At 39.4% G+C, this 25,222-nt stretch overlaps 1 protein-coding gene across 1 annotated transcript in view; it reads right to left on the bottom strand.

Annotated features, from left to right (window-relative positions):
* The window catches only part of LOC110942020 (GDSL esterase/lipase At5g42170), a 31,326-nt gene extending 21,236 nt beyond the window's left edge, over nucleotides 1-10,090 (bottom strand). Inside the window, exon 1 of the mRNA XM_022183713.2 lies at nucleotides 9,672-10,090. Coding sequence (XP_022039405.1) covers nucleotides 9,672-9,954 — 283 coding nt within the window. The 5' untranslated portion in view covers nucleotides 9,955-10,090. The remainder of the gene's footprint in view (nucleotides 1-9,671) is intronic.
* Nucleotides 10,091-25,222: the final 15,132 nt, after the last annotated feature.

Here is a 25,222-nt window from a genome sequence, read left to right as displayed (position 1 = left end):
CCATCCACGTTTGGAGGTTGACTTCAAAATGGATTAAATTCCAATGAGTTATTCCAATTTATAGAAATTGTGACAACCTCCCTCATCTTTTTTTTTTACCCAAAATCAAACCAAAACACAAACTCATTCTCTTCATCTACATTTTCACAACCATCTACGCCATAAACATTCCTCACCTGCATTTCAAAAAAGTTATATATGCAACTGGCGAAGACCATTGGTGGCGGTGGTGGGGTTGGTACTAGATGACGTGTTGGAGGGGTGGGTGGTGGGTGGGTGGGTGGTGGTGGTGGTGGGGGAGGGGAAAAGTGACTCTTTCGGCTCACGGCGGTGGAAATTCCGATGGCAGCCGCAAGCGGTGCATTTTTGTGAGGTGGGGGAGGAGGTCGGCGACGACATGAACTCGCCACCGTCGACGGCGTGGCCGCCCATGAAGACCATCTCTCCTTCATGACCACATGTGCACTCTCAGAAGTCATTGGAAACATATGAATGTTAATACGATTCAATGGAAGAGTTTCATGCAGCTTTAACTGCTGCCAAAGTTCTCATCGGACCAGTTTTATTCAACAAAGTACGGATCTGAGTTCCATCGGTCAACAGTTTGTCTCCGATCAGCACTTTGGTTTGTCCGTCATTTTTACTCATACTCTGGTCGCCAACGCCCTTCAAGCTTGTAGAACAATCGTCACGGTTGCTGCTGTAGGGGCTCACGACGAAACTCTAGTCGTGCCGCCAAGGTTGGCTCATCCATGCGCTGCTTCCTTGCACCCTAACACTGTGTTCCAGAGTTTACTAACGGAAGGAAAGGAAAGGAAACAAAAAGAAAGTAAAAATATTTTGTGTTCCAGAGTTTCATTTAAGGAAGGAAAAGAAAGAAAAATAAAACATGTCGTGTTCCCGAGTTTCATTTAAGGAAGGAAAAGAAAGGAAAATACAGGAAAACTAGGCTAAATTCTTTAATTTTTCTTTCCTTCCGATTTGGGAGGAAACGGTGGGAAAGACATCTTTTTTTTTCCTTTCTCATCCTTTCCTTTCTCATTTTTGCTTTCTTTTCTTATCCCTCGTTAAGTTAACTCGGGAACAGAAACGTAAAAGGAAATTAAAACTGAAACACAGGGCAAAACTGTAATTTCAGACAGAAGGACAATATTGTAATTTCAGTATATGCACCGACTTTGTCCTTTAAGATGTAGTATAATATAATATAATTACATTCCATTATCTAAATTTATCCTTATTTAATTAAATAATAATTTTACTTCTTATTATTATTCTTTTTCTTTCAGTGAGATGCACCCATAAAATTATAAAAAATGATGTGAAGGATAAATAATGAGAAACAAATTTAGGTGATTAGTTTATTTCTCATGAAAATATGACAGGTATGTGAGATTCCAGGATCTGGCAGGTTTGAAGGAGTTTTGGCTCCGAGATAACCGGTTCGGTAGAATATTATTGATAAGAAAGGAGTAGAAGAAGAATCAACACCGAACAGGTTAATTTAAACTGGTTTCTATTCAATGACTTGAAGTTACATACCCGCGAAACCAATTGGACATCTCCCCTCTGGGAACCAAAGCTTGTCCAAATGAAGAGACTTCATCCCTATTTATAGGCATTATCCATTCACAAGGATCAACATATGTGAATAGACTTTAATCACGGATGCACTATCTAGGGACGGATCAGGTCCATTCGTACGAATGGACTTCTACGGACCAACTGATATGTCAATTTGCAGGGATGGACTCCATCCGTACGAATGTACATTTTCATTAAAAAAAAACCTTGTCCATTTTCACAATAAATAATACAATATTCAACACACGCTCTATCTAGCCTATTCGCACAGTGGCAGACATACGAAATATGCACCAACAGATTCCCCCTTGGCCGTCACTGTCGAATCATGTAACACCCCGTGTTTTCGAATGTCAAAGTCAAAGTCAAAGTCAACTTTGACTTTCTTTGACTGTAGATAGTCTATTTTATGTTTTAATTGTATTATGTGGAGTAAGTGTTGTAATCAGCAAGAATCGAAGTAATCGAATGTGTTAACGCGAACCGATCTACGACTGTGAATGGTAGGAAGTAACAATGCGATAAAGTTAACTAATCAGTAATCAAACCAATCTAACAATCATCGAACTCGAGACTCGAATTATGCAAATTGTGGTATTGCTATACGTGTGTGTGTGCCTTATGTGTTACTTGTGCGTGTTTACTTATATGTTTGGTGTGGTATTCAAGTGAATCAATCGAAAATCAAATTGAAACTCGAAAAGCAATCGAACACAATCGAAACCGACATCGAAACGTGACTTATAGAAGATTGTATGTTAGATATAGTGATTGGGACTGAAAGTAATTTGATTAGGAACTCTATCGTATTCGTATCATCGTCCATCGAAATCGAAACATCGAAAATCGTCGCGAAATACTCGAAGTGGGTCGCGGATCGAACAGGAAGCACCCTGATCGAACAGGCCAGCCGATCGGCTAGCATCTTGCTAGCCGATCGAGTAGCCTACTCGATCGGAGCTCCTGGCCGATCGGCTGCCACTTTCCTCTTTTGGAAGCCTATAAATAGGGCTGTCCTTGTCTTCATTTCCACTTTTGGAAAGTTCTGACCGGCCAGCTCCTATTCTTCATCTTTTCTCAGATTTCTCTCAATCCCGGTAAGTTTTCACTCTAACTCTTGTACGTTCTTGATCATTACTTGATTCTACACCTTTCTATCTTTCAAAACTTGGATTCTAACCGTGAAATCACCAAGATCTAAGTGTTCTTGGGTGATGTCATCATGGTGTTCTTGAAGAACATCAAACTTTGGCCTCATCCAACCATGAATAGCTTAGATCTAACCGATTTCCACATAAACAAGTTAAGATCTATCAAAGATCTAAACATCCACAAGTTGTGAAGGATTGAAAGAAGGAATCCCAACTTTCTCTCAACTCTTTTACACTCAATGTCTTCAAACCGCTAGAAACGGAGCTTGAACCGGCTAACTAATCATCCTAACAAGTTAAAAGGTTCAAGATTCGGATTCTATATACAAGGTTCACCGATTTTGGGTTAAACTCTAAACCAACGTTCCGAACCGTTCATCGGTCGGACTTGGGTGATTCCTGTCCAAGGCAAAGAAGCGAGTAGGAACGGAGGGCATCATAGTTCAACTCATTGTCAAGTTACCTTAAAAGAATGACAAACAATTAAATAGCCAAGTGTTAGACGAAAGGCTGACCAGGTCAGAGATGCTGGCCGAACGGCAGGCTGTTCAAACAGCCCAGCCGATCGGACATACCAGCCGATCGACCGGGCCAGCCGAACGACTAGCACATGGTCCCACACTTTTAAAATTTCAGGAAGCATAGTATTGAGGAAGAGATGTTCGATCGAACTGCGTTTGGTAAACATTACTCTTCGGAACATGAGATACTACTCTTCAACACTTAATCGTTTTCACAAATCGTTCGTAGTAGGGAATGCCAGCCGATCGAACAGACTGTTCGATCGAGTGACATTCAGTTGAGGATTAATTCTGAAGTTCCTAGCCGATCGAGTGAGCTAGCCGATCGAACGAACTGTTCGATCGATCGACCTGAAAGGTAGGAACACTTCAGTATTCTCAAATGCTGCAACGAAAACTTCAAAAGCTCAAATCCTCAAACACAAACACACCAGAGGAAGAAACAATCCACTCGAATGGCCCAGCCGATCGAGCCTACCGGCCGATCGAACAGGACTGTCCAACCGGACATACCAGCCGACCGAACAGCCCGTTCGATCGAACCTGTCGTTCGATCGACCAGCCCATTCGATCCATTCACACTTGTTTACTTTTCCGCGTTACTTATCGTTATGCTATCGAACTATTCAGGCTAATCTTACTCTCAGCGCTCCCTTCAATCCACAATCAATCACTGTGAGTATACTCGATCCCTTTTTGCTTTTAGCACTTTTGGGTGTTACATACGTTACATATCAAACCACAATCAAACACAAACTATTTGAACGCTAACCATTTGCATGTGCTACTTGACTAAATGAATGCTGTTTATTATGTTTACATGTGGAGTGCTATCTACCTGCCTTAGCAACATAGTACTATAGTTTGGACTCAGCACCCGTTTGCACGGGGGTTGTTAAGGACAATTACTTGCATGGATTACGGTGGTAATCATGTATTGCGAACCGTCCCGGACGGTCAACCCGCAGTCGTTGGTATCGATGGTCCCATGTCGATAATTTACATGCATCGTTTTCCTCTATGTACGTGCTTGGTTATGCGTAAACTATTCGAACTCTATATGCTATTATCAAACTTGTGTGCTCACCTTTACATTTTATGTATTGACTTTATTTTAACGTATGTGACAGGTGCTTAAGTTGCTAGGATGCTTAGGCGCGTGGTGATGAAATCGAGGCTAGGGAGTCTAGAAATAATAAACAATTGTCTGTAATAATAATTGAATCTGAGTTGTCGGAACGGAATTATTTGCCTAGTTGCTTTCTATGATAACTTGTTTATTTGTTTGGGATACGGTATGGGACGTATCATTTAACTGAATTTGTAATAATAGTTGTTGTGGAAACTTCTGGACAATCTGTTTCGCTCAGTGTCGCGCCCCGATGATTCCGCCATCGGTTGGAGTGTGACAAATCATGTCTTTGAAAACTTAGATCCGTGTTTTGAATATTCTGCAACTTCAATTAGGCATTTCAAAATCTTCAATAAATTCCCCCTTGATTGATGATTCGGGTTTGCACTATCTTTGTTATGCACAAATTTCCTCTGAAATGAATCTACAGGTCTTTGTTTGCACAATTCACGACTCCTCCTCTGATTTGCTAAACTGCAATCTTCACGAATAATCACCAAATTGAAACTTATCAATGCAGCTTCTCCGTTTCGGCTTTAACCACATCCGTGTTTGGTTTTTGATTTACCATTTTAGCCCCATCGATCACGCATTCCGCCGGCTTGATCTTTTTAATGTTCAAAAACCCAACCGGCAATTAATAGAAACTTCGAACACTACATCACTAACCTTCAAGTTTATGAATACCCATGAAAATCTGAACTCCCGTTTTCTATGATCACCTTTAAGCACCTTCCTGAATGATAGATCCGTATAAACGGTATTCTCCACAATCAACAAATCTTCATCGGATAACACATCATCTAGTAACATATTCAGATCTCAGAAACATTTATCCACGATCAAATTCACATTCTTTCTCTTCAGTCACGATAACAGATGTATAGTCTTCTCCGCTAGTTCTGGCAGCAACTTAATCAACAAACATCATCATTCCCCGACGGTTAGTACGAAAAACAATTCATCTGCTCTAACATTAACCATTCTGACACTTTAGACCATCACACGTCTGTGATATCTTATAAGTATCCACAATACAGATGCATCTCATGATGTTAATCCTGCTAACCGGCTTGATGAAGACCCGAGACTCAAACCCTAAGACGTCAATCTGAGCCTGATCTATAGAGTCTAAACTTCCAATGATCACGAATTCACGAATCCAGATCCTATGCATCCCTAGAGAATCTAAAGTTGGAACCACTAGAATACAGTTGCATCGTCACGAATTTCATAAATGTCGGAATTTCAATATGAAATTTGTATTCCCCCTCATTTTTTCAAATTCTGATGTCTTATCACTGAATTCCCACTCAAATTGAGCAATTCAGTTCTTCTCTTATCTTTGAAAAACTGACTATACCGAGAATATGACAGTTTTTCCCCCAAACGTCAGTTTTTCATCATTGCGTATTTTACTTTACGGCCCATTAGTAGTGAGATAACCCAGATGATAGTCATTCTGCACCAGTACATGACTACCCCTACTAATTTCCATAATTTGTGATCGCATCATCATATCTGTTCTATTAAGAGCCAGACGATGTCCCCGAACAACCCAGCTTGGTCGTTAAAAATGCGAAACAATTTTCAATCACCAAATTTTTTTCTGGAGATTCATCTCGTCATTGCGATCAATGGAGTAGGTCCATCCGTGCGAATGAACTGATTTTGGAACGAATTGACATTTAAACCCGAATTCCCGATCCGTGCGAATCAAGAATGTTGATTCGTACGAATCAAGAGGCCAATCCGTGCGAATGTACACATCCACATTCGTAAGATTTTACATAACCACATCCGTACAAACCTGCACATCCGCTCGAAAATGTCTGACTTCTCAAGAACATTCCCAATCACATTTTTCGATCCAAAATATTTATTTTTGCGAATTTCAAGATGAAACTTCACAGGATTGTGCGAAAATCAATCACGAATCTAATGATGTCTTCAAATTCAAATTCCATCTATGAATTGACCTTCAATTTGATCTTTAACGTCAAAACCTCCAAAAAAAATCCAAAATTTATGAGCGTAGGTGATTCAATCAACTGTTAGATCGATTGAATCGGTACCGTAGCTCTGATACGAATTGGGATTCTAGAATCCGGCAGGTTTGACGGAGTTTTGGCCCCGAGATAACCGGTTCGGTAGAATATTATTAATAAGGTAGGAGTAGAAGAAGAATCAATACGGAACATGTTAATTTAAACTGGTTTCTATTCAGTGACTTGAAGTTGCATACCCGCAAAACCAATTGGACATCATCTCCCCTCTGGAAACCAAAGCTTGTCCAAATGAAAAGACCTCATCCCTATTTATAAGCATTGTCCATTCGCAAGGATCAACATATGCGAATGGACTTTAATCACGGATGCACCATCTAGGGACGGATCAGGTCCATTCGTACGAATGGACTTCTACGGACCAACTGATATGTCCATTCACACGGATGGACTCTATCCGTACGAATGTACATTTTCATTACAAAATCTTGTCTATTTTCACACTAAACTATACAATATTCAATACACGCTCTATCTAGCCTATTCGCACAGTGGCGGACATACGAAATATGCACCAACAGTATAGATGGAATGGGGAGTAGGAAGAAGAGGTGTTTGTGTTTTATGTGTAATTTTTTTTTCATTTCCTTCCAAATTTATGAATGAGATTGGAAATGGGGATGATATGTGAATGCTATATGGTGCCAAAAAGATTAAAGATCTGTATGATAAATAATTTTCATCATTGAATATATTAGTGGATGCTTGCATAATATGACGGAGAATATAACATTTAGATCGGTGATTTTAGGGATTTACGAGGTGTGATTTGGTTCGGTTTTGATCCATAACCAACACCAACTCAGGTCAGGTTAAGTGGCATGAATAACTTTTAAAAACATAAAAAAAACTCTTATAGATGAATAACTTTTAAAAACATAAAATAAAACTCTAATAGATACCGAAACATGTGTGCCAATGGATCAAAATGTTTAAACTTTTTAAATTTTCTATAAATAAGCAATGTGTTAAAAATGATTACATATATAAAAAAAATTGTAAATATCACATTTGAACTTGTAAAGAAAATAAACAGATTATTATTAAATGGCGTCTTAAATAGGAGCAGGGGCGGAACCACATTAAACGGGTCGGGGTCCCCGGACTCCAATGTTTTTTAAAAAGATACTAGAACCAATATATTAAATTTTCTATGGACCCCATAAAATAAATTAGTTGGACACCAATAAAAAAATTATGAGCTTAGTGCAGTGGTGAGTCCTCGTGTTTACAAGCGAAAGGACCCGGGTTCGATCCATAGTGAACCCGTTTTTTTGTTTTGTTTTTACTTCTATTTTTAAACTAGGGTTTTTTTTTTTAACATACAAAGGCAAGAAAAATAAAAAAATAGAACCCACAAACACACACACTACCTTCTTCTTCTAGAATTCAGCGACTCCCTTCTTCCAGAATTCAGCGACCCTCTGCCCCTTTGCTCGTCTGCTGCCGTCCTCCGCCTCTCTGCCGTGCTTCTGCTCCTCTCCACAGAGCACAGGTAAGGTAACTAAGAACTATTATTTTATTTTAGTTTCAAAACATCAATTTTCATAATTGTTTGATTGTTTAAGGCATTACAAACTATGAATTCTTGTATGCTTTGAATTGTAATGATTTTTTTTCCGTTTCGAATTACATCGTATTTTTATTATGTGTTTTCTAATTAGTAATGATTATATAATTATGGTATTGTATTTTATTATGTTTATCGCCTCGACCCGTCCCAAACGACGACAACTCGAAAATTTTAGCGTTTGTTTGTGAAAAAATCTGAACACTGAAAAAAGTGCACCCCATTGGAAAAAATCCTGGGTCCACCACTGATTAGGAGAAATGTATTAAATGAGGTCTTAATTAGAAAAAAAGTAAGGACAAGTTATGAACTATTGCATATAGCACTTTACCTTAGGTATCAAAATGAATACTATGCGTGACAATTGTATCATCCTCAAATCTTTTATATGATAGTATAGATATAGATTAGTGTGTTCTTCTAACGTAATTTATACCGGCCTTTTGATTTGAATTTTATACATGACAAATTTGTTATTATTATTTTTTGTTAAAACGAAATAACTAAGCGTGTAGTATGACACTATTTGTTAACATGAAATAACAAAGATATACCCGTCTTTTTGTATATCTGATCCCTTCTCAGTGTATCAACGTATATCTTTTAGTTTTACTTATGTTATTGTTATTTGAGTATATGCTTTTTTATAATGTTGATATTTTGTAACCCAGATGCTAGTGGTTGGAAATACTACTTTTGGAAGACATCTCAGAGCCTATTTGCGTGTTCTATTTTTTTAACGGTAAGGAACGACGTGCCAGCCATCGTGACACCGGGCGCTGTGGTTAATGTCGACTACTCGACCACCGCCAGCCCTTGGCTCTCCCAGATGCGCGGAAACCCGACCTCCACCCGCTCGAAGGCACGACAGTGGGATAATCGGTAAAACGTCGCCCCTCATCCAAGACGAACTGGCGCCACCCGTATTCGCCCTTCACCTGAATGCCGCAGAAAATGATGGGGAGCGTGGGAGTCGAACCTGGGTCACAAGGAGCACCAAGTCTTCCCCCCAACCATTCCACCACTGCCTTATTGGCATTTGCGTGTTCTATTTAAATAGTTCTCTGTTGCTTAAGGAAACTACTTGAGCTATATATTAAGATAATCATGTGAAATGTGTGTGGTAACGTCCTAGTGGTTCTGCAACAGAGAAAAGCTTAAATGTTTCTCTCATAACCAAAAAAAAAAAAAAATGCATAGGAAGTTTTGGAATTGGATTTGGTTTTTAATTAGGTATCATATATTTATATGTTATTGTATAAGTGATGTTAGATACTTGATATGAGTTAACTATGTGTTTTCCTTTAGACAGTTTCCGTGTATTATTTTGGCAAAAAGTTTAGGATATATGTACATGATTTTCTTATTTATAAAAACTTAGAAAATTAACATTCGATAAGGTGGTAAGTTGAAAAAAAAATGCCTTCATGTAAAGGTAAATATGATGAAATAGTGAGTGCTTTCACTATTATGTCAAGTAAGTCGATCAAATTAATTTCTAAGTAAACATTACAATAACCTTCTTGTATTCTGTTTAATATAAGGTTTGGTATAATCTGCAAAACACAACATTTATCTTGTATTCTACGTTTATGAACATTAGAGTAATAACATGAACCAAAAGAGAGCAAGCGAAAGAATAGGTACCCAAAAAATCGCCTAGTGTTTTCCCATTGGTGAATCTTCCCGTCGGTTTTCCGCCGACGAAATCCTTTCCGTATGGGGGAAAGTTAGCTTTGGTAAAAGTCATGAGACGGTTATTGTTCCCAGGATCCAGTAAGGAGTCTCCGAACGCTATGATTGCTGGCACGGACACATTATCCGGAAGATAGGTTGCTCCGTTGCCATGTAAGTAAACAGAAGTGACTAGAAAATGAGAATGACTTCCATAACTAAACGAAAAAATGATGAAGAAATATACGGAGAACATTAAGAACCGGTAACAAGAGATAGCTCGGTTTTGCAACAAACAGTATTATGATTAACAAACTATGAACAATTTGTTTAAAAGAATTCAGACACCTTTTTTTTAAAAAAAATAATGGCTATATATTGAACTTGTTTCTTTAACGTATACTGTTAGTTTATTGGTATTCATATTCTTAGTTACCTATTTATTGGTATTCATATTCTGAGTTACCTATACGTCTGAAGAACTTGATGTTGTGGGGGTAGTTTTGTGTTTTATTTATGAAAATGTGCTTGTTACAAGAAAATGTTTCTTTAATGTAATTTAATGAACTGATTAATCATATAAATTTTATTGTTAGGTGCTTGAATTGGCTATAAATTGTAATGTAGAAATTATATTAATTTGTTTGGAGTTTTGATTGTTATTTTTAACAACTATCCGATACCTTTTTGGTCGAATGTTTAGCTATATTATTAAAGTAGTTAAGTTGGTATGGACCTCCATCAATGGTTGGTTGATTTAGCAACTGATATGAAATGGCTGATAAAGATAGCATGTCTCGACACTATATATAACCACCAAGCCCCAAACATGTGGCTTTGAGACACAAATAAATTATATCAATCTCTATCTGTATTTATATAATATAATAAATCAGAAGAGATTTAGGACACGTCATGTAAATAGGTTATTAGTTTTATGGTTTTGAAGCTTCTTTTGATATCTTTGACATCATATTTCTATAGTCGCTCTTTAACTGATTATGTGAATGGTTTGACTAACATGGTATGGATAAAGGGGGTGTTAGCGTCTACTTCATCATCGGTTTTAGTGAACGGTTCGCCTACAATTATGTTTGATTGCTCGAAAGGAATTAGATAAGGAGATCCTACTTCGCCTTTTCTGTTTATAATAGTTATGGAAGCGTTTGGTAGTATGGTCACTAAGGCGGCTTCTATGAATATTTTTAAGGGTGTTAAATTACCAAATGGAGGCCCCAGTTTATCGCATCTTTTGTAGGCGGACGATGCATTGGTGATGGGAGAATGGTTGTTAAAGAATGTTAAAACGATTACACGAATGTTAAGAGTATTCAACATTTGTTGAAAATTAACTTGGTCAAGTCTAATCTTTTCGGTTTGGGGGTGGCCAATGCGGAGGTCGAAAGTATGTCAGAGATATGGGTTTGTAAGATGGGTATGGTTCCTTTTGTTAGGAACTCGAATCATTGGATTAAATTGTTCCTTTGGAATGCCAGGTAACAAGTGTTAAACACAAGTCCCAACATTGCTTAGAATACGCTCGAACTATGAGGCTGTAGCGTTTCTGATAAGGGTGGTATACCCAATTAAGGAATCGCTTTCATGTGCCAAGAATGTAAAAATGAAAAGCATTAATTGTTATGCATAAGGTAGCCGATTATAGGCTTTATGATTATTAAAATCACCAGAGGCGGAACCACAAGAGTGTCAGGAGCGATAATGGTTGACGGAAATAATGGATACTTTTTTGGTGAAGAAGAAGAAAAAGAAACAAAGTATATATATTTTTTATTTACTTTATTACTTTACATCAATAGCGCAGGTAAGCGAGCAACAAGCTGCGCCGCTACCCCTTTCTGAATAGCAAACCCTAGCCTATTAAAGACAAACCCCTGCCCCCCTGTTGATGAGCAACTGTTATGGACAACCTTGTGGACCCTAGTCAACAAACGGATAGCTTCTGGAGCTAGGGTGCCAAAGGTGTCGAAGGCGAAGGGGACAAATACATGTTGGTTATCAGCACATGCTTTAGCGTGTTTATCCACCTTTTTTGATTCTGCTTTCCTTATAGCTTGTTCTGCTACAAACCCGCTTTCCCTTAAACCAGCTAAGGGGGAGACTCCTGTGAGATCCACACAAGCATATTTCCCTCCTGCCCAGCCAAAGACGAGCAGATCCGCTGGTCTCAGTGTAGATCTCCCTTCCATGGGGTCTGTAAGGAAATTCACAGGGGCCTCCTTCTCAATAGCTATTGGCCTAGCCCACTTAATACCATCCGATTTGGATTTTGCATAAAAGATAAATAGGAGTAGAATCTGAAAAAAAAAAAAAAGATTAATTGATATATTGATATATGATAAAAAGGAAACTTAATGAAGAGTAGTTTATTATTAAATTAAAATTAGAATTAGAATTTATCATTAATTTATAGTAACATCATTAAGAGATGAGCAAATGGTATCGGGTATAGGTATCTGTCTTAAATTTACCAAACCGGTGTATTTTCGGTACCGGTTTTGCACAGGTATTCACCGGTTTTTACCCTCAAATACCGGTGTCGTCCTAGTACCGACCGGTACCGAACCGTACCATACTAGGTATATTCGGTACCGGTACCCAATTTTGGGGATTTCGGTAACGGTATTTTCGGTACCGGTTGGTACCGAGCTCATCAAATCCTGTAGCAACGCAGCAATGCAAGTAATTGCACCATTTAGATTACTTTTCATACACACAGTAAGTAAACTGTATTTTGTTTGAATGAGGTTTTATATACACAACAACTTATTTTGCTTTCTTTTTTGTCTTTTTCTGTAATGAATGAATTGTAGCATGTAAAATTAACTTGGATATTTAGAATATTGATGAGCAAATCGTCTGTAAACGAACCGGCATCGTATCGGTACCAAATTTACTATACCAAATCATTTTCGGTACCAATTTGGTACCCACCTTTTGGCGTTTTCGGAATCGTTACTTTCGGTTCGACACCGGTCTAGCACCATACCTGTATTTATTGATTTTTACCTTCAAATACCATACCGTATTGTACCGAGCATTTTCGGTGCCGGTACCTAATTTCGTTGATTTTCCGGATCGGTACTTTCGCTGCCGTTACCGGTACCGAGCTCATCCATATTTTAACGTGTTAGCACCGTAATAACTGAACTGAAAACAACCGAATTTCCAACGTGTAGGACGTGTGGGTCCTATTATTATATATTAAGTTATTTAAAATCGTTTTTTATGACGGAGTGACTATCCTTACCACGTCATTTTATTTAAGTTTTGATATTCGGTATCTGTGTGCCGTTACTGACACGCCTTTTGTAGTTATTGGGTCCCGCCGCAACGCGTGGACGGAAAATAACTCGTTTATATAAACTTACAGCGGGAGATATGGTTTTACAAAATAACAAGATATATTGTTGAGGAATAAAATTTTCCATTTATGCTTGGATTTATTAAATCTACTAGATTATTTTCTTTTTAACAGCCAAAGCTTTTTTTTTTTTTTTTTTTTAAAGGATTGAACATTGGTCAAGTTTTGTTTTCTAGACATATTGTTACAAAACTATTCTATAAAATAATTCGAACCAAGCTATTGATAAAAATGTTTAGGTTAAGATTATTAGCAAAAAAAAAAAAAAAAAAAAAATTGTCTGCTTTTAGAGTATTTGTTACAGTTTTTTTTTTTTTTACCCCCCAACTAAAAATGTCTGGTTTCGCCACCGACAATCACGAAGCCCAAGATTGGCGTATCGAGGATTTATTTCAGCTAAAAAGAAAATCATGTCTCAAAGATGACTTGTAACACGGGAGAATTTGCAAATGAGTCGTAAAGTATACTCGTGATGCCCCAATTGCAATCCGTGTCTCGACTTGGGGTCTTGAAAACAAATTTCTCATAACTTACCACAATTTGTGTTAAATAAGCGAAATCATAGAATTTGAATTCTCCAATCACGAAAGCCAAAACAAGCTAACTAAAACTCTCATGATTAGTCTAACGCTGCTTTTGAAAAATTGACAGAGACACTTATATATAGGAAGTATCAGCGGCGTATCCACCATGTCTCTATCAAACTTTCATCCACATCGTTATTCGAATCATGATTGATAACACAAACACAACTTACATAGAACATCTCTCAACCAATCTAAAGAGGCTTTTGATAGTTTGATAAGAACACTTATGTATAGGAAGTACCAGCGGCGTATCCACCATGTCCTTATCAAATTTCATTGGCTTCGTTAGCGGTTTTGATTGGCTCTATGTGACGACTCAGCTCAACTTACTAATTAAATAACCACAACCATTGTATGAGTCTCGAACCCAAAAAGGGTGTGACTAACTGGTGGCAGTACCTATATCCATAGTTATGAGGGAAGGGTCGGTCTATGAAAAAGTGAGACGATACCCACGTCACACAAACTATAGGGAAGGTAAGCCGTGATGAGTGATGATGTGAATCTGCAACAATATGAAATAGAAATAATACATAACATAAATGCATAACATAGCGATACATAAAAACGTCCGAGTAAAGGATGAGAACGACGACAAATGGTAACGCCGAAAGTGTGACAACGTCACAAGCTATCAATGGTACTGATTAAGAGTTGGTAATTGTATCAACTGCCGTTAGTGAGAACTTCAAGGATATGAAGTGAGAGTAGCAAGTAAATTCGTTAATGAGGGAAGACTAAACGTGAAGTCGAATGGCGGAGGAGATGAAGTAGCGTCATTGATTTACACTTCCCCCAGTCAGGCGATAATTACGATTCGGACAAAAGTAGAGGGGCCCTAAGATAAATTAAGGAAACCATAACTTTGTTAACCTAACTCACGTTCACTTCGTTTTGTTAACTGTATTTCCACTTTACCAAGTATAGCACATTGGTATTTTAAATTTTTCATGTACAAAAGCAACTTAGTTTATTTAGAAAATATTTTCGTTAAACTTTACAAAAAAACACATTTTTTGTCCAAAAGTAGAACATTTACAATATATATTTATTACATTTTGTTATTATTTTATAAAACCAGTTTTTGAGGTCAGAAAATTTTTATCGTCACCATGTTCTCTCGACTCAAATTTTCCAAACCCTGGGCATAGGTTACGATATTGGTTGTGATGTTCAACTCATATTAGGCGACTCGTTAAGGTTTAAAACATATAAACAAAATTCGAATTATTATACTTGTGCTCGGAAATTCGGAAAAATCCTTATTTATTCCCATTTAGTTCATACAAAATTTAACTTAAAACATTTTATTCGCAATAACTCAACACATAAAAATTCATCGTGTTGCTGACCGCGTCATGGTTGTATTGGATCTAGATGAGTGTTCGTCCACGTGCCTTCTAGTTATCCTGGTCCTTTAGTTCGGTATGACAGGCTGGATTGTAAGGAACAAGTTGGGTGTAATAAAATATGGTCGGTTGATCCATTAGTGGAGCGTCGGGTTAGACATACGGTTGGATCATAAGGTGGGTGTTTGGTTGGTCAAGTGGAGGTGTCATGTGCTGTACATTAAATGGTGCCATAGGTGGTTCTGTTTGAGGGTTATAGTGCCAACAAGTGTCGATTAAGTGACCATAAAGTCCACAATAAGTGCAAAGGCGGCACAGAGTGTTGATTGGGTGATGTTTTTTGGCAAGTGGGGCACTGTGGAAAATGTCCCCGATAAGGTTTTCTACCAGGTGCAGGATTAAGAGCAACCTAGTTTAGCGGAACAGCCGGTATGGCGTAAATCGTGGTTGGTTTCACTCCTTTGATGGTTGTTATCGGGTGAAGACGGCTCAGCTTCAGCCTCTTCGATTTGATTCGTGGAGACATGGGTGTTGAGCGCATTTTGAACTTGGATGACGATGGTAGGAATAACGGCGGCCATTTGTTCAGCTATTAAAGCTGCCATTCGGCGGCTAGAAATCCTCGACTGACGGCGACGATGACGATAAGGCGACATCTGCGAGGGACAACATAAGTAAGATGTATAGCCCATAACGAGATTTGATGGTCAGGTGGTTGGGATCCATAGATTTGTGAAATCATGGAACTTAGGAAGATCCCGTGATTCAAGAATACAAATCTCATGAAAATATTACGGAGTATCAAAGGGTAATAAAAGTCTACCCCTTTGACAAATTACAATAAGACTAGGGTGATTTCTTTAAAGAAATTTTTTTTCGGAATCTTGTGGAATATTTAAGGAATTATTCCGGTGGTTTATATATGAAATGACATAATAACCACGTGGAATATGATAAGATAATAAAACTTAAGATAAAATAACATTTCATCATAAAATATTGAAAATCACAGGTTTGGCACATCATAGGGTTTAGTATGACTTCCGTGCGTCACTTTCGTAATTATGTGTGCACCCGCAATTACCGAGCTTTCGCATGGTCCTCATATGTCTACCCATTGACGCACAACTTAACCCGAATAAAATCGTAAATCAATAAATGAAATAAATTTTGGGGTGTTGTAAAATGATGTTTAGGATAGTATCCATGAATTAACATGGACACGTTTGACATATCAAAGTGTTGTTAGTTCACGTGACGTTTGGTGTGACATGCTTTGGCCTAATAGGTATCGGTACTCTCATCGATAGTCCCCAGGTAGGCAAACTGGTCCATTAATTGGATTTATACGAATGCCAGCCTAGAGAGGACGTCCCGATTACCGGTACGTAACCCTTCCAGTTAATACATGTCCGTCACAAGAACTCACTTTGACGAGAGTGAAACTCAATTGAAATTTGAAACTAAAAAACGAAATGAAATCAAATCATGAGTAATTGAAATGTATTAAAGAAAATGAATTGATTCAAGACTTTAGATATATAGGAATAAGAATTAGAATATTGAATATTTGTATATAGTATAAGGTGCGTGCGACGTGACATGGAAAAAGAAATAATAAACCATGGTTTAATAATAAAGCACATATTGTCATTTATGTGATATAATACTTAGCATATAACAATTAAATGTGCTCATATATATATATATATGTGTGTGTGTGTGTGTGTGTGTGTGTGTGTGACATTAGAAAATTTAAATCATGAGCACTTATTTTTTTTAGCTAAGACAATCGAACAATTAAGCACTTAAGGTACCTATGGTACCTATAGTCCTAGTCTAAGAGTCTAATAACCTAAACCTAGTTTCCTATAGTCATTGGCTATGATACCAATCTGTCACACCCGACCCGCAGCGGAAAGGTACGGGGCATGATGATTGCCCATAGCTCATGACAACTAATTATTGTTTCAATATTTAAAGTATATCCATTTAAATAGTCACATAACATATAATAATCAAAATTGTTCATACATTGTTCAAACCAAAACACATCAAGAATTTAATTTAATTTCCTAAGGCCCATGATACGTGTTCACATCACTTGATCATCAACTTTGAGAACCTGCACCACGTTATATATTTTTGGGTAAACAAATATGTTGGTGAATAATTTCCTCCTTTTATAGAAAACAGTTCTATATTTATTTCTTTTAAATAAATATTTTTAGCATGCACCTCAAGGCTAATATGAAATTGGCCTCATATCATAGTCCACATATCCATATATCCAAATTCACCAAATAAGAATACCCAATCAAATAACAACTGACGTGTGCGCGACTACACATATTTTTACAATGGAATTACACACGATTTGGTTTTAAATTTATAAAAGTGATTATTACTTTTACATCAAAACACACACGAAAGAGGCAAGTGTACCCCGTCATATATGTAGTAAAGTATCGGTAAGAACCAAGTATCGATCCACGGAAATGGGAGGGGAAATAATACTAGACCTTCGTCACTAAACTACCGGTAAAAACATAAGTTGTTTGATTTTTTATAACTAAAGTAAGCATAAACAAATACTTGTAAAACATAGTAGATTTCAAATACTAAAATAGATAAATAGCCTTGCTTAATACACAACCAAAGCATGTCAACTAAGTCGGTTTTGGCACTAGAAGCATTCGGTCAATTTTCCATTTTTAAGACAATTAGTATCCCTTTCGGGAATCCTAACATGACAATCATTCGGAAAGCTATAACGATAAACACACTTTAACCACCTAAAATTGTTCTTTAACGCGCAATTAATAAATGTCTATGAAAATCTCTTAAAAATAAGTTAGTCATCCGTTAGGAGTTTTCTAACCTCACTTAATCAAGGAAAGTGACACCGATAAACACAATGCAACCACCGAGACAAGCATAAACTAGATTAAATCACAACCGAGTTTATTTTACAAATCTTGCACATAAATTCACCAAGATAGCAATTTTGGCCTAAACTACTAACTAAGCTAACAAATCATGGCAAGAATTTATAACGACACCATCTAACCCGTTAAGGTCCTTACGTAACGGCAAGCTTTCTTGATTAACAATAATTACATTTTATTAAACAACTAACCATTTCTAGTATCATGGTGCACACATTTAAACCAAGCTAAACTAGTTAACCAAGTTTAAAGTTTACTAATACAAGATTAATTAAGCTTCATTTTTCAACTATCTTAACTAACCAAATACCAATCATCCAACACAATTACTTATAATCAAGAAATCAATATCAATAACAAGGTTGCAAACTAATCATCAAAGATTAACATAGAAAATACTTCCAAATGTCATTAGAAACAAAGATTAACATACTAATGGCTATAATCAAGTAAGAGATTGTTGTGTTTTTGCCCAAAGGCTACAATAATACAGAATAATCAATCTTAATGATTGAAACATAACAAAATTATGGAAAGACTTAAGAAACCAAACCATAAACAAGCATAAGAATGAGAATGCGGATAGAAATGGAGCTTATCGGCACAATGTGGCTTGAATCCGGGTCAAAAGCATAGCCTCCGGAGCCTGTGAAATCGCCTGATGAGCTCCCAAAAACCCAGAATTTCCGAACAGAATGTTACTGTCTATTTTTTATAACATTTTGCGATCGCACGATCGTGCCAATAAAGTGCACGACCGTTCACTTTTAAATTACATTGCACCATACTTTTGTGACATCAGCAGAGTTGACTGGTCTTCGAGGTCGCACGGGCGTGCCAGGGGCCGCACGGTCGTTCATATCCAGGATCTTGTTGCACGGACTGATGCACTGGTCGTTCATCACCGGGATTTGGCTGAACATCGGATCCGCACGGGGTGAAAGGTATGGCATGACCGTGCGTCACCGGAATTATCTTGAACGCCGAGTCGCACCCTCGTTCACTGCCGGGCTGTGCTGCACTTGTCGGAACCGCACAGTCGTTCATCATGTCGCACGACCGTTCGGTTTGCCCAGGTCAAAAACTTCACAGAATGTTCGCAGCTTTGTCGTTTCGTCCGGAAAGTCCTCGTTTTCACTATTATCTTGTCTGGTATGCTGTTTTAGGCCTGTAAACAAAAGTATACTTGATTAAGTATCTGAATGACGGTTTTACAGCCGAAAATGCATAAAATGGGGATAAAATGGGGATAAAATGGGGGACTAAAATATGTGTAAATTAGCGAATATCAAATCTCCCCACACTTGAACCTTGCTTGTCCTCAAGCAAGCTAAACTAAAATGCAATAAAAGATAGAATCAAACAAGAACGATAATTTACACACTATTTTATTGAAAACAACTGTAAACGGTTAGCCGGTTTTTCGAAAGACAACATCAAAAGACTCAAACCCAACAAGCATATGCAAATATATAGCGACAACCAAAAAGCCGTGACTTCACATTTAATTGACTCAACATGTTAATCTTCACACAACTCACAATGTTCACACACAGTCGGTTTTATTTATGAACCATACATAAAATGTGTACGTGCAAACACTCAATGCCTCGTCAATGAAATGTGTAATATCATAAGCTTGTCATAAGATCTCGTCTCCACCAACTAACATGCGAAAAACTGTAAATCAAGAGGTCTTTACGGGTTGTAACGTTGGGCTTGGGCGAAGGGTATGGAAATGGAAATTTAAAGTGGCGAAATGGTTAAAACTCGGTTTTAGCGTTTAACTAGCGACGAATAATACAACTGTACATACAAATGCCTTAAAAAGGCGACTATTGCGCAACCGAGCTCATCAACGAAATTTTAACATTTAAGCATTCAAAATTGCTCGATTTTTGTCAACTTCACCCTATTTTAGGGTGTTTTTTTTAGAAACTAATTACACAATAAACTAAAACAAACGCTAGTTAAACGATTATTTTGACCGAGTTTCAACGTAAAAGGTTTAAAACATAAAAAGGCTACATTTGGCTAAGTGGGCGATAATATTGGGTAGACAAAGGTAAACGAGAAGGCTCAACATGGTTAATCCTAAAGGGTAATGTAAGGTTTACGGGAAACATAACACAAAGAACAAGGCTAACACAAAGTGGTAATCTAGGTGCCTCTATCACTTCTACACAATTTCGCAAGTTCATGGTCTTAACAAGCATTCTAGTGACAAGTTCTAAATTACACATGACATCCGGCTCACTCCTATATCCGAAATGAACAAATATACAACAATACCAAGGCTCAAATATGCTCACGTAACGGAAGGAATGAGTAAAAGTGTGAAAACTATCATGCAAGTCTTTCTTTGTTTGTCACCCTTTCCGGTTTTCTTTTTCAAAATTTATTTTGCTTGTCGGGTTTTTATCAAGTCCGAAGCTTTCTAAAACACAACCAACCGGTTTATTACTAAAAAAAATATGTACAAAATACTGATATTTTTGAATGATTTTTCTGATTTTTTTTAGAGAGGACAAACAAAGTTAACAAAGTTAACCCCCTCCCCACACTTGAACTTCGCATTGTTCCCAATGCGAAACCCGAAATATAGAGAAAAAGGATAATAGTACTCCCCTCAAGATGATATCTGATGAAACGAGACTTCCAAAGCTGTGTCTGTCATATGCTCCGGTCAAAGACTTGATAGCCAAAATCTGCATGTACGTCACAAGGTACAACAAAATAGAACAGAAATAAAATAAACCCAAATAAACCATAATTTACATAAACGAACTACCAATCCAAACAAAGACATGACATAAAGTAAATTTTTTGAAAATAAAATACAATCCGGGGGTGTTTGAAATACTATGCAAAATGAACACCCGAAATATAAAGTACTGAAATAATAAAAACCACCAACGAACAACACCACCATCTCTCGTCATCACCATCATCATCTCTTGTGAAGGACGGGCCCGCATCACCATAACCAGGTGGGTTCCACGGTGGGAACTGTGGAGGGTGCTGAAAGTAGTCGGGATATGCATGATGCATCTCCCCGAATAAGTATGAAAATCCCGCACTCACCCCCTGGTACAAACTGTCCTGGTTATGCCTAAGTTGATCCTGAGTGGCCCTAAGCTGATCCTGACTAGCCCTGATCTGGTCCTGACTAGTCCTAATCTGGTCGATATAAGTCCCATGCTGCTCCTGCGTAACTCGCATCTGTTGGAACTGCTGATAAAACTCCGGCCACTCCTGATGCTGGTGGTAACCATGATACTGCGGTGAATGTGGCGTTGTTTGTGGCTGGTGTGGTGGTGTGTGCAGCTCATGCTGCTCCTCCATGTCTTCATCCTCATCCGTTTCTGGAAGTGGGGGCAACGGAGCCCAGACCTCGTTGTTGAGCCCCCTCAACCTATCCCCGTGATCCGTTTCTGCGATAACCCCCATCGCCTTCAACGAACGGATATCAACAAATACGCCCGCAGTCACCGGTTTAAGACCCTCAACTACCTCGTCTGTCATCAACCCCGAGCTATATGCGATCTGAGTCACATACTGACCCCCATGAATCTGACTGTTGTGGGTGCAACCGGAACTATTCATGAAATATTCAGCCATACGTGCAGCGAAGTTTATATGTGCCCCCTCCGCTAGTGCATGTAAAAAAATAAGATCCGGAGTTGGACAGTTGCCTAAACTGTCCATGCGGCCGCAGGTGGTGTGGCTGAGTATGTGGTGCATCACTCGATGCAATGGGTCGCATAACCTTGAGGCTTTTGACATTCGAGGGTCATACGGGTCTCCAACCGTAATTTGCGCCCAAAAGTCGCCCCGATCAACCTCGCCAGGGAAGGTGAACTCGTCTGTGAAGAGCTCGGAATCCATATCCTCGTCGGTGTAAATTTCAAGTCTTCGCCTCAACCTTCCCACCGACCATTTATGCCACCGACCGCCCAGTCTGAAATTTACCCTCTTTTTGTGGCGGAAGTCGGGGACTTTATGTGCTTTAGGCTTCTCGTAGGAGTATGTGGCGAAAAACTCAATCGTAAGCTCTAGGTAAATTGGGCGGTTAATATTCACTAGACGCGCAAGAGGGACCGTCAACATGTTTTCTAGACGGTCACGCTGATTTAGTTCAGCCATCACATCCCAATCAAGCCTCCTAGGGACACCAAACTGCCCTCGCCTTCTCCATAGGGCATCACGTTTTGGGATACAAAGAGCCTCTCGTTCATCATTGGGGTTAAACTGAAGGAAGGGATGATCCATCGTGCGAAAGATCTGTGAAACCGTGCGAGAAGATGGTGCGATTTTTGGTTAATATCGTTCTGGAATGGCTGCAGCAGTTAGGGTTCGCGAAAATGGAAGTGGGGCTGCAGATGAGGGTATTTATACAGCCAAATGACCAAACTGCCCTTGACCATTCGCATGGTCGTGCGACAGACCGCACGGTCGTGCGTTGCCGAACTTTTGTCACTCTGGCACGTCGATCTCGGAACTGCACCGGGGGTGCGACTCGAGGTGCCGGCCTAGCCGCAAACGCACGGTCGTGCGTCCCAAGGAACGGGCGTGCAACAGCTGCAGATGTGTCTGTTTGCTGCAGAATGCAGTTTTAGCAGCCGTTTTCGCCGTTTTCACCATTTTTACCATCCGCAACATGTTTTAACAACATTCCCACGTAGACCCTTCACTCGGCACGTATAAAAACTGTACAAACTAACGGAAACTACCAAACACTTCTAAATTACGCTAAAACTAGAAAAACACAAAAAGGACGATTTTACCCCTAAAGCGCTTTTGACGCTCTAGATACATTTTTGATCCGCGAGTCAGTAGCGTAGACTCTTTCCTCCCCACACTTATGATGTGTGCGGGGTTTGGAGCTCGATGACCTCCACCGCCGACTCTTATCGGCTCGGCAACGTACAACTTCAAGCGATGCCCATTTACCTTGAAAATAACGCCGTCCGCGTTCTCTATTGCAACTGTCCCATACGGAAATACCTCTTTAACTGTGTATGGGCCTGTCCAACGTGAATAAAGCTTCCCGGGAAATAAGCGCAACCGCGAGTTGTAAAGAAGAACAAGATCGCCCGCTTGGAATTCTTTGTGGTCCTTCAAGCGTTTATCGTGCAATCTCTTCGTGCGCTCGTTGTACAACACGGAGCTTTCATAAGCGTGTTGTCGCAGCTCTTCTAATTCATGAATCTGGAGAAACCGGGCTTCACCTCCGGTTTTTAAGTCCAAATTTGCGGTTTTTAGAGCCCACATCGCTTTATGCTCCAACTCCACCGGTAAATGGCATGCCTTTCTGTAAACAAGCCTAAAGGGAGTAGTCCCAATAGGTGTCTTGTAAGCCGTACGGAAAGCCCAAAGCGCCTCATCAAGTTTATCCGACCAATCCTTGCGGTTTGCACCTACCGACCGCTCAAGGATTCTCTTCAGTCCCCGGTTCGTGACTTCCACCTGCCCGCTTGTCTGTGGATGATAGGGTGTGGATAAACGGTGATGCACACCGTAACGGGACAAAGCTCTCTCGAGCTGAGTATTGCAAAAATGCGTCCCTCTGTTACTAATAAGCGCTTTCCGGGCGCCAAACCGGGCAAACAAGCTTTTCAAGAATCTCATGACCACCCTGGCATCATTGGTGGATAAGGCCTGTGCCTCCGCCCACTTTGATACATAGTCAACTGCGACCAGGATGTACTTATTACCTCGTAAGGGGGGAAATGGTCCCATGAAGTCTATCCCCCAGATATCAAAGACTTCACAAACTTGACTCCAGTTCTGAGGCATTTCATCACGTGCCGATATATTTGTCGCCCTCTGGCAGGTATCGCACGCTCTAACCCAACTCTGCGCATCACGAAATATAGTAGGCCAATAAAACCCGGAATCCAACACCTTCTTGGTGGTAAAGTTGGCTCCATGGTGGCCTCCGGTAGGTCCCTCGTGACAATGGCGCAGAATATCGGTCGCCTCCTTCCCTGAAACACACCTCCTAATCACCTGATCAGCACCAACCCGAAACAAGTAAGGGTCATCCCAAATGTAGTGCTTGACATCCGAAAAGAATTTCCTCTTTTGCTGGTGAGTCAACCCTTTAATCAGAATCCCGCAAGCAAGGTAGTTCGCAAAGTCGTCGAACCATGGCGACTCATCGCATATCTCAACACCCATCAAAGAATCGTGTGGGAAATTGTCATTTATGGAATCCCAACGCGCGTCCACGATGTCTCCACGCTCTAACCGAGATAGATGGTTAGCCGCTACATTCAACGCACCCTTTTTATCTTGAATTTCAATATCGAACTCCTGCAGCAACAAGATCCACCTGATCAGACGCGGTTTAGCATCCTGTTTGCTGAAGAGATATCTACTGGCTGCTTGATCAGTATACACAACAGTTTTCGAAAGCACCAAATACGATCTAAAATTGTCAAATGCGAAAACAACCGCCAAGAGCTCTTTTTCAGTCGTGGTGTAATGCTCCTGAGCGTTGTAAAGAGTCTTGCTCGCATAATAGATCGGGTGAAAGTGCTTTTCTTTCTTCTGTCCTAACACGGCCCCTATAGCGTAATCACTCACATCACACATAATTTCAAACGGCAGACTCCAGTCCGGTGCAACTAAAATAGAGGCCTCGATCAACTTTTGCTTGAGAAGGTCAAAGGCTCTTAAGCAGTCATCTCCAAATTTGAACGGAGCGTCTTTCTCCAACAAACGGGTCATGGGCGTAGCGATCTTTGAAAAATCCTTGATGAATCGCCGGTAAAACCCCGCATGACCATGAAAGCTCCGTATCGCTCTCACAGAGGTGGGCGGTGGAAGTCATGAAATTGATATCCTCTTTGGCTGGATCGACCTCCATACCAGCACGCGAGATCTTGTGTCCCAGAACTATGCCCTCCTTCACCATGAAGTGGCACTTTCCAGTTTAGGACAAGATTCGTCTCCTCACACCTCTTCAACATCCTTTTCAAATTTTCCAAACAATGATCGAAGGAATCCCCAAATACCGAAAAGTCATCCATGAAAACCTCCATGGAATCCTCGATCATATCATGAAAAATCGCAACCATACATCTCTGGAAGGTCGCCAGTGCATTGCATAACCCAAAAGGCATACGCCTGTAGGCGAATGTGCCAAAAGGGCAAGTAAAGGTAGTCTTCTCCTGATCCTCAGGAGCGTTGGGAATTTGAAAGTCTCCCGAAAACCCGTCCAAGAAGCAGTAATACGACTTCCCCGACAGAC

The sequence above is a fragment of the Helianthus annuus genome, chromosome 6, assembly GCF_002127325.2.
Source record: "Helianthus annuus cultivar XRQ/B chromosome 6, HanXRQr2.0-SUNRISE, whole genome shotgun sequence".
In the NCBI taxonomy this organism is placed as follows: Eukaryota; Viridiplantae; Streptophyta; class Magnoliopsida; order Asterales; family Asteraceae; genus Helianthus; species Helianthus annuus.
This window is presented reverse-complemented; position numbering and strand designations above follow the sequence as displayed.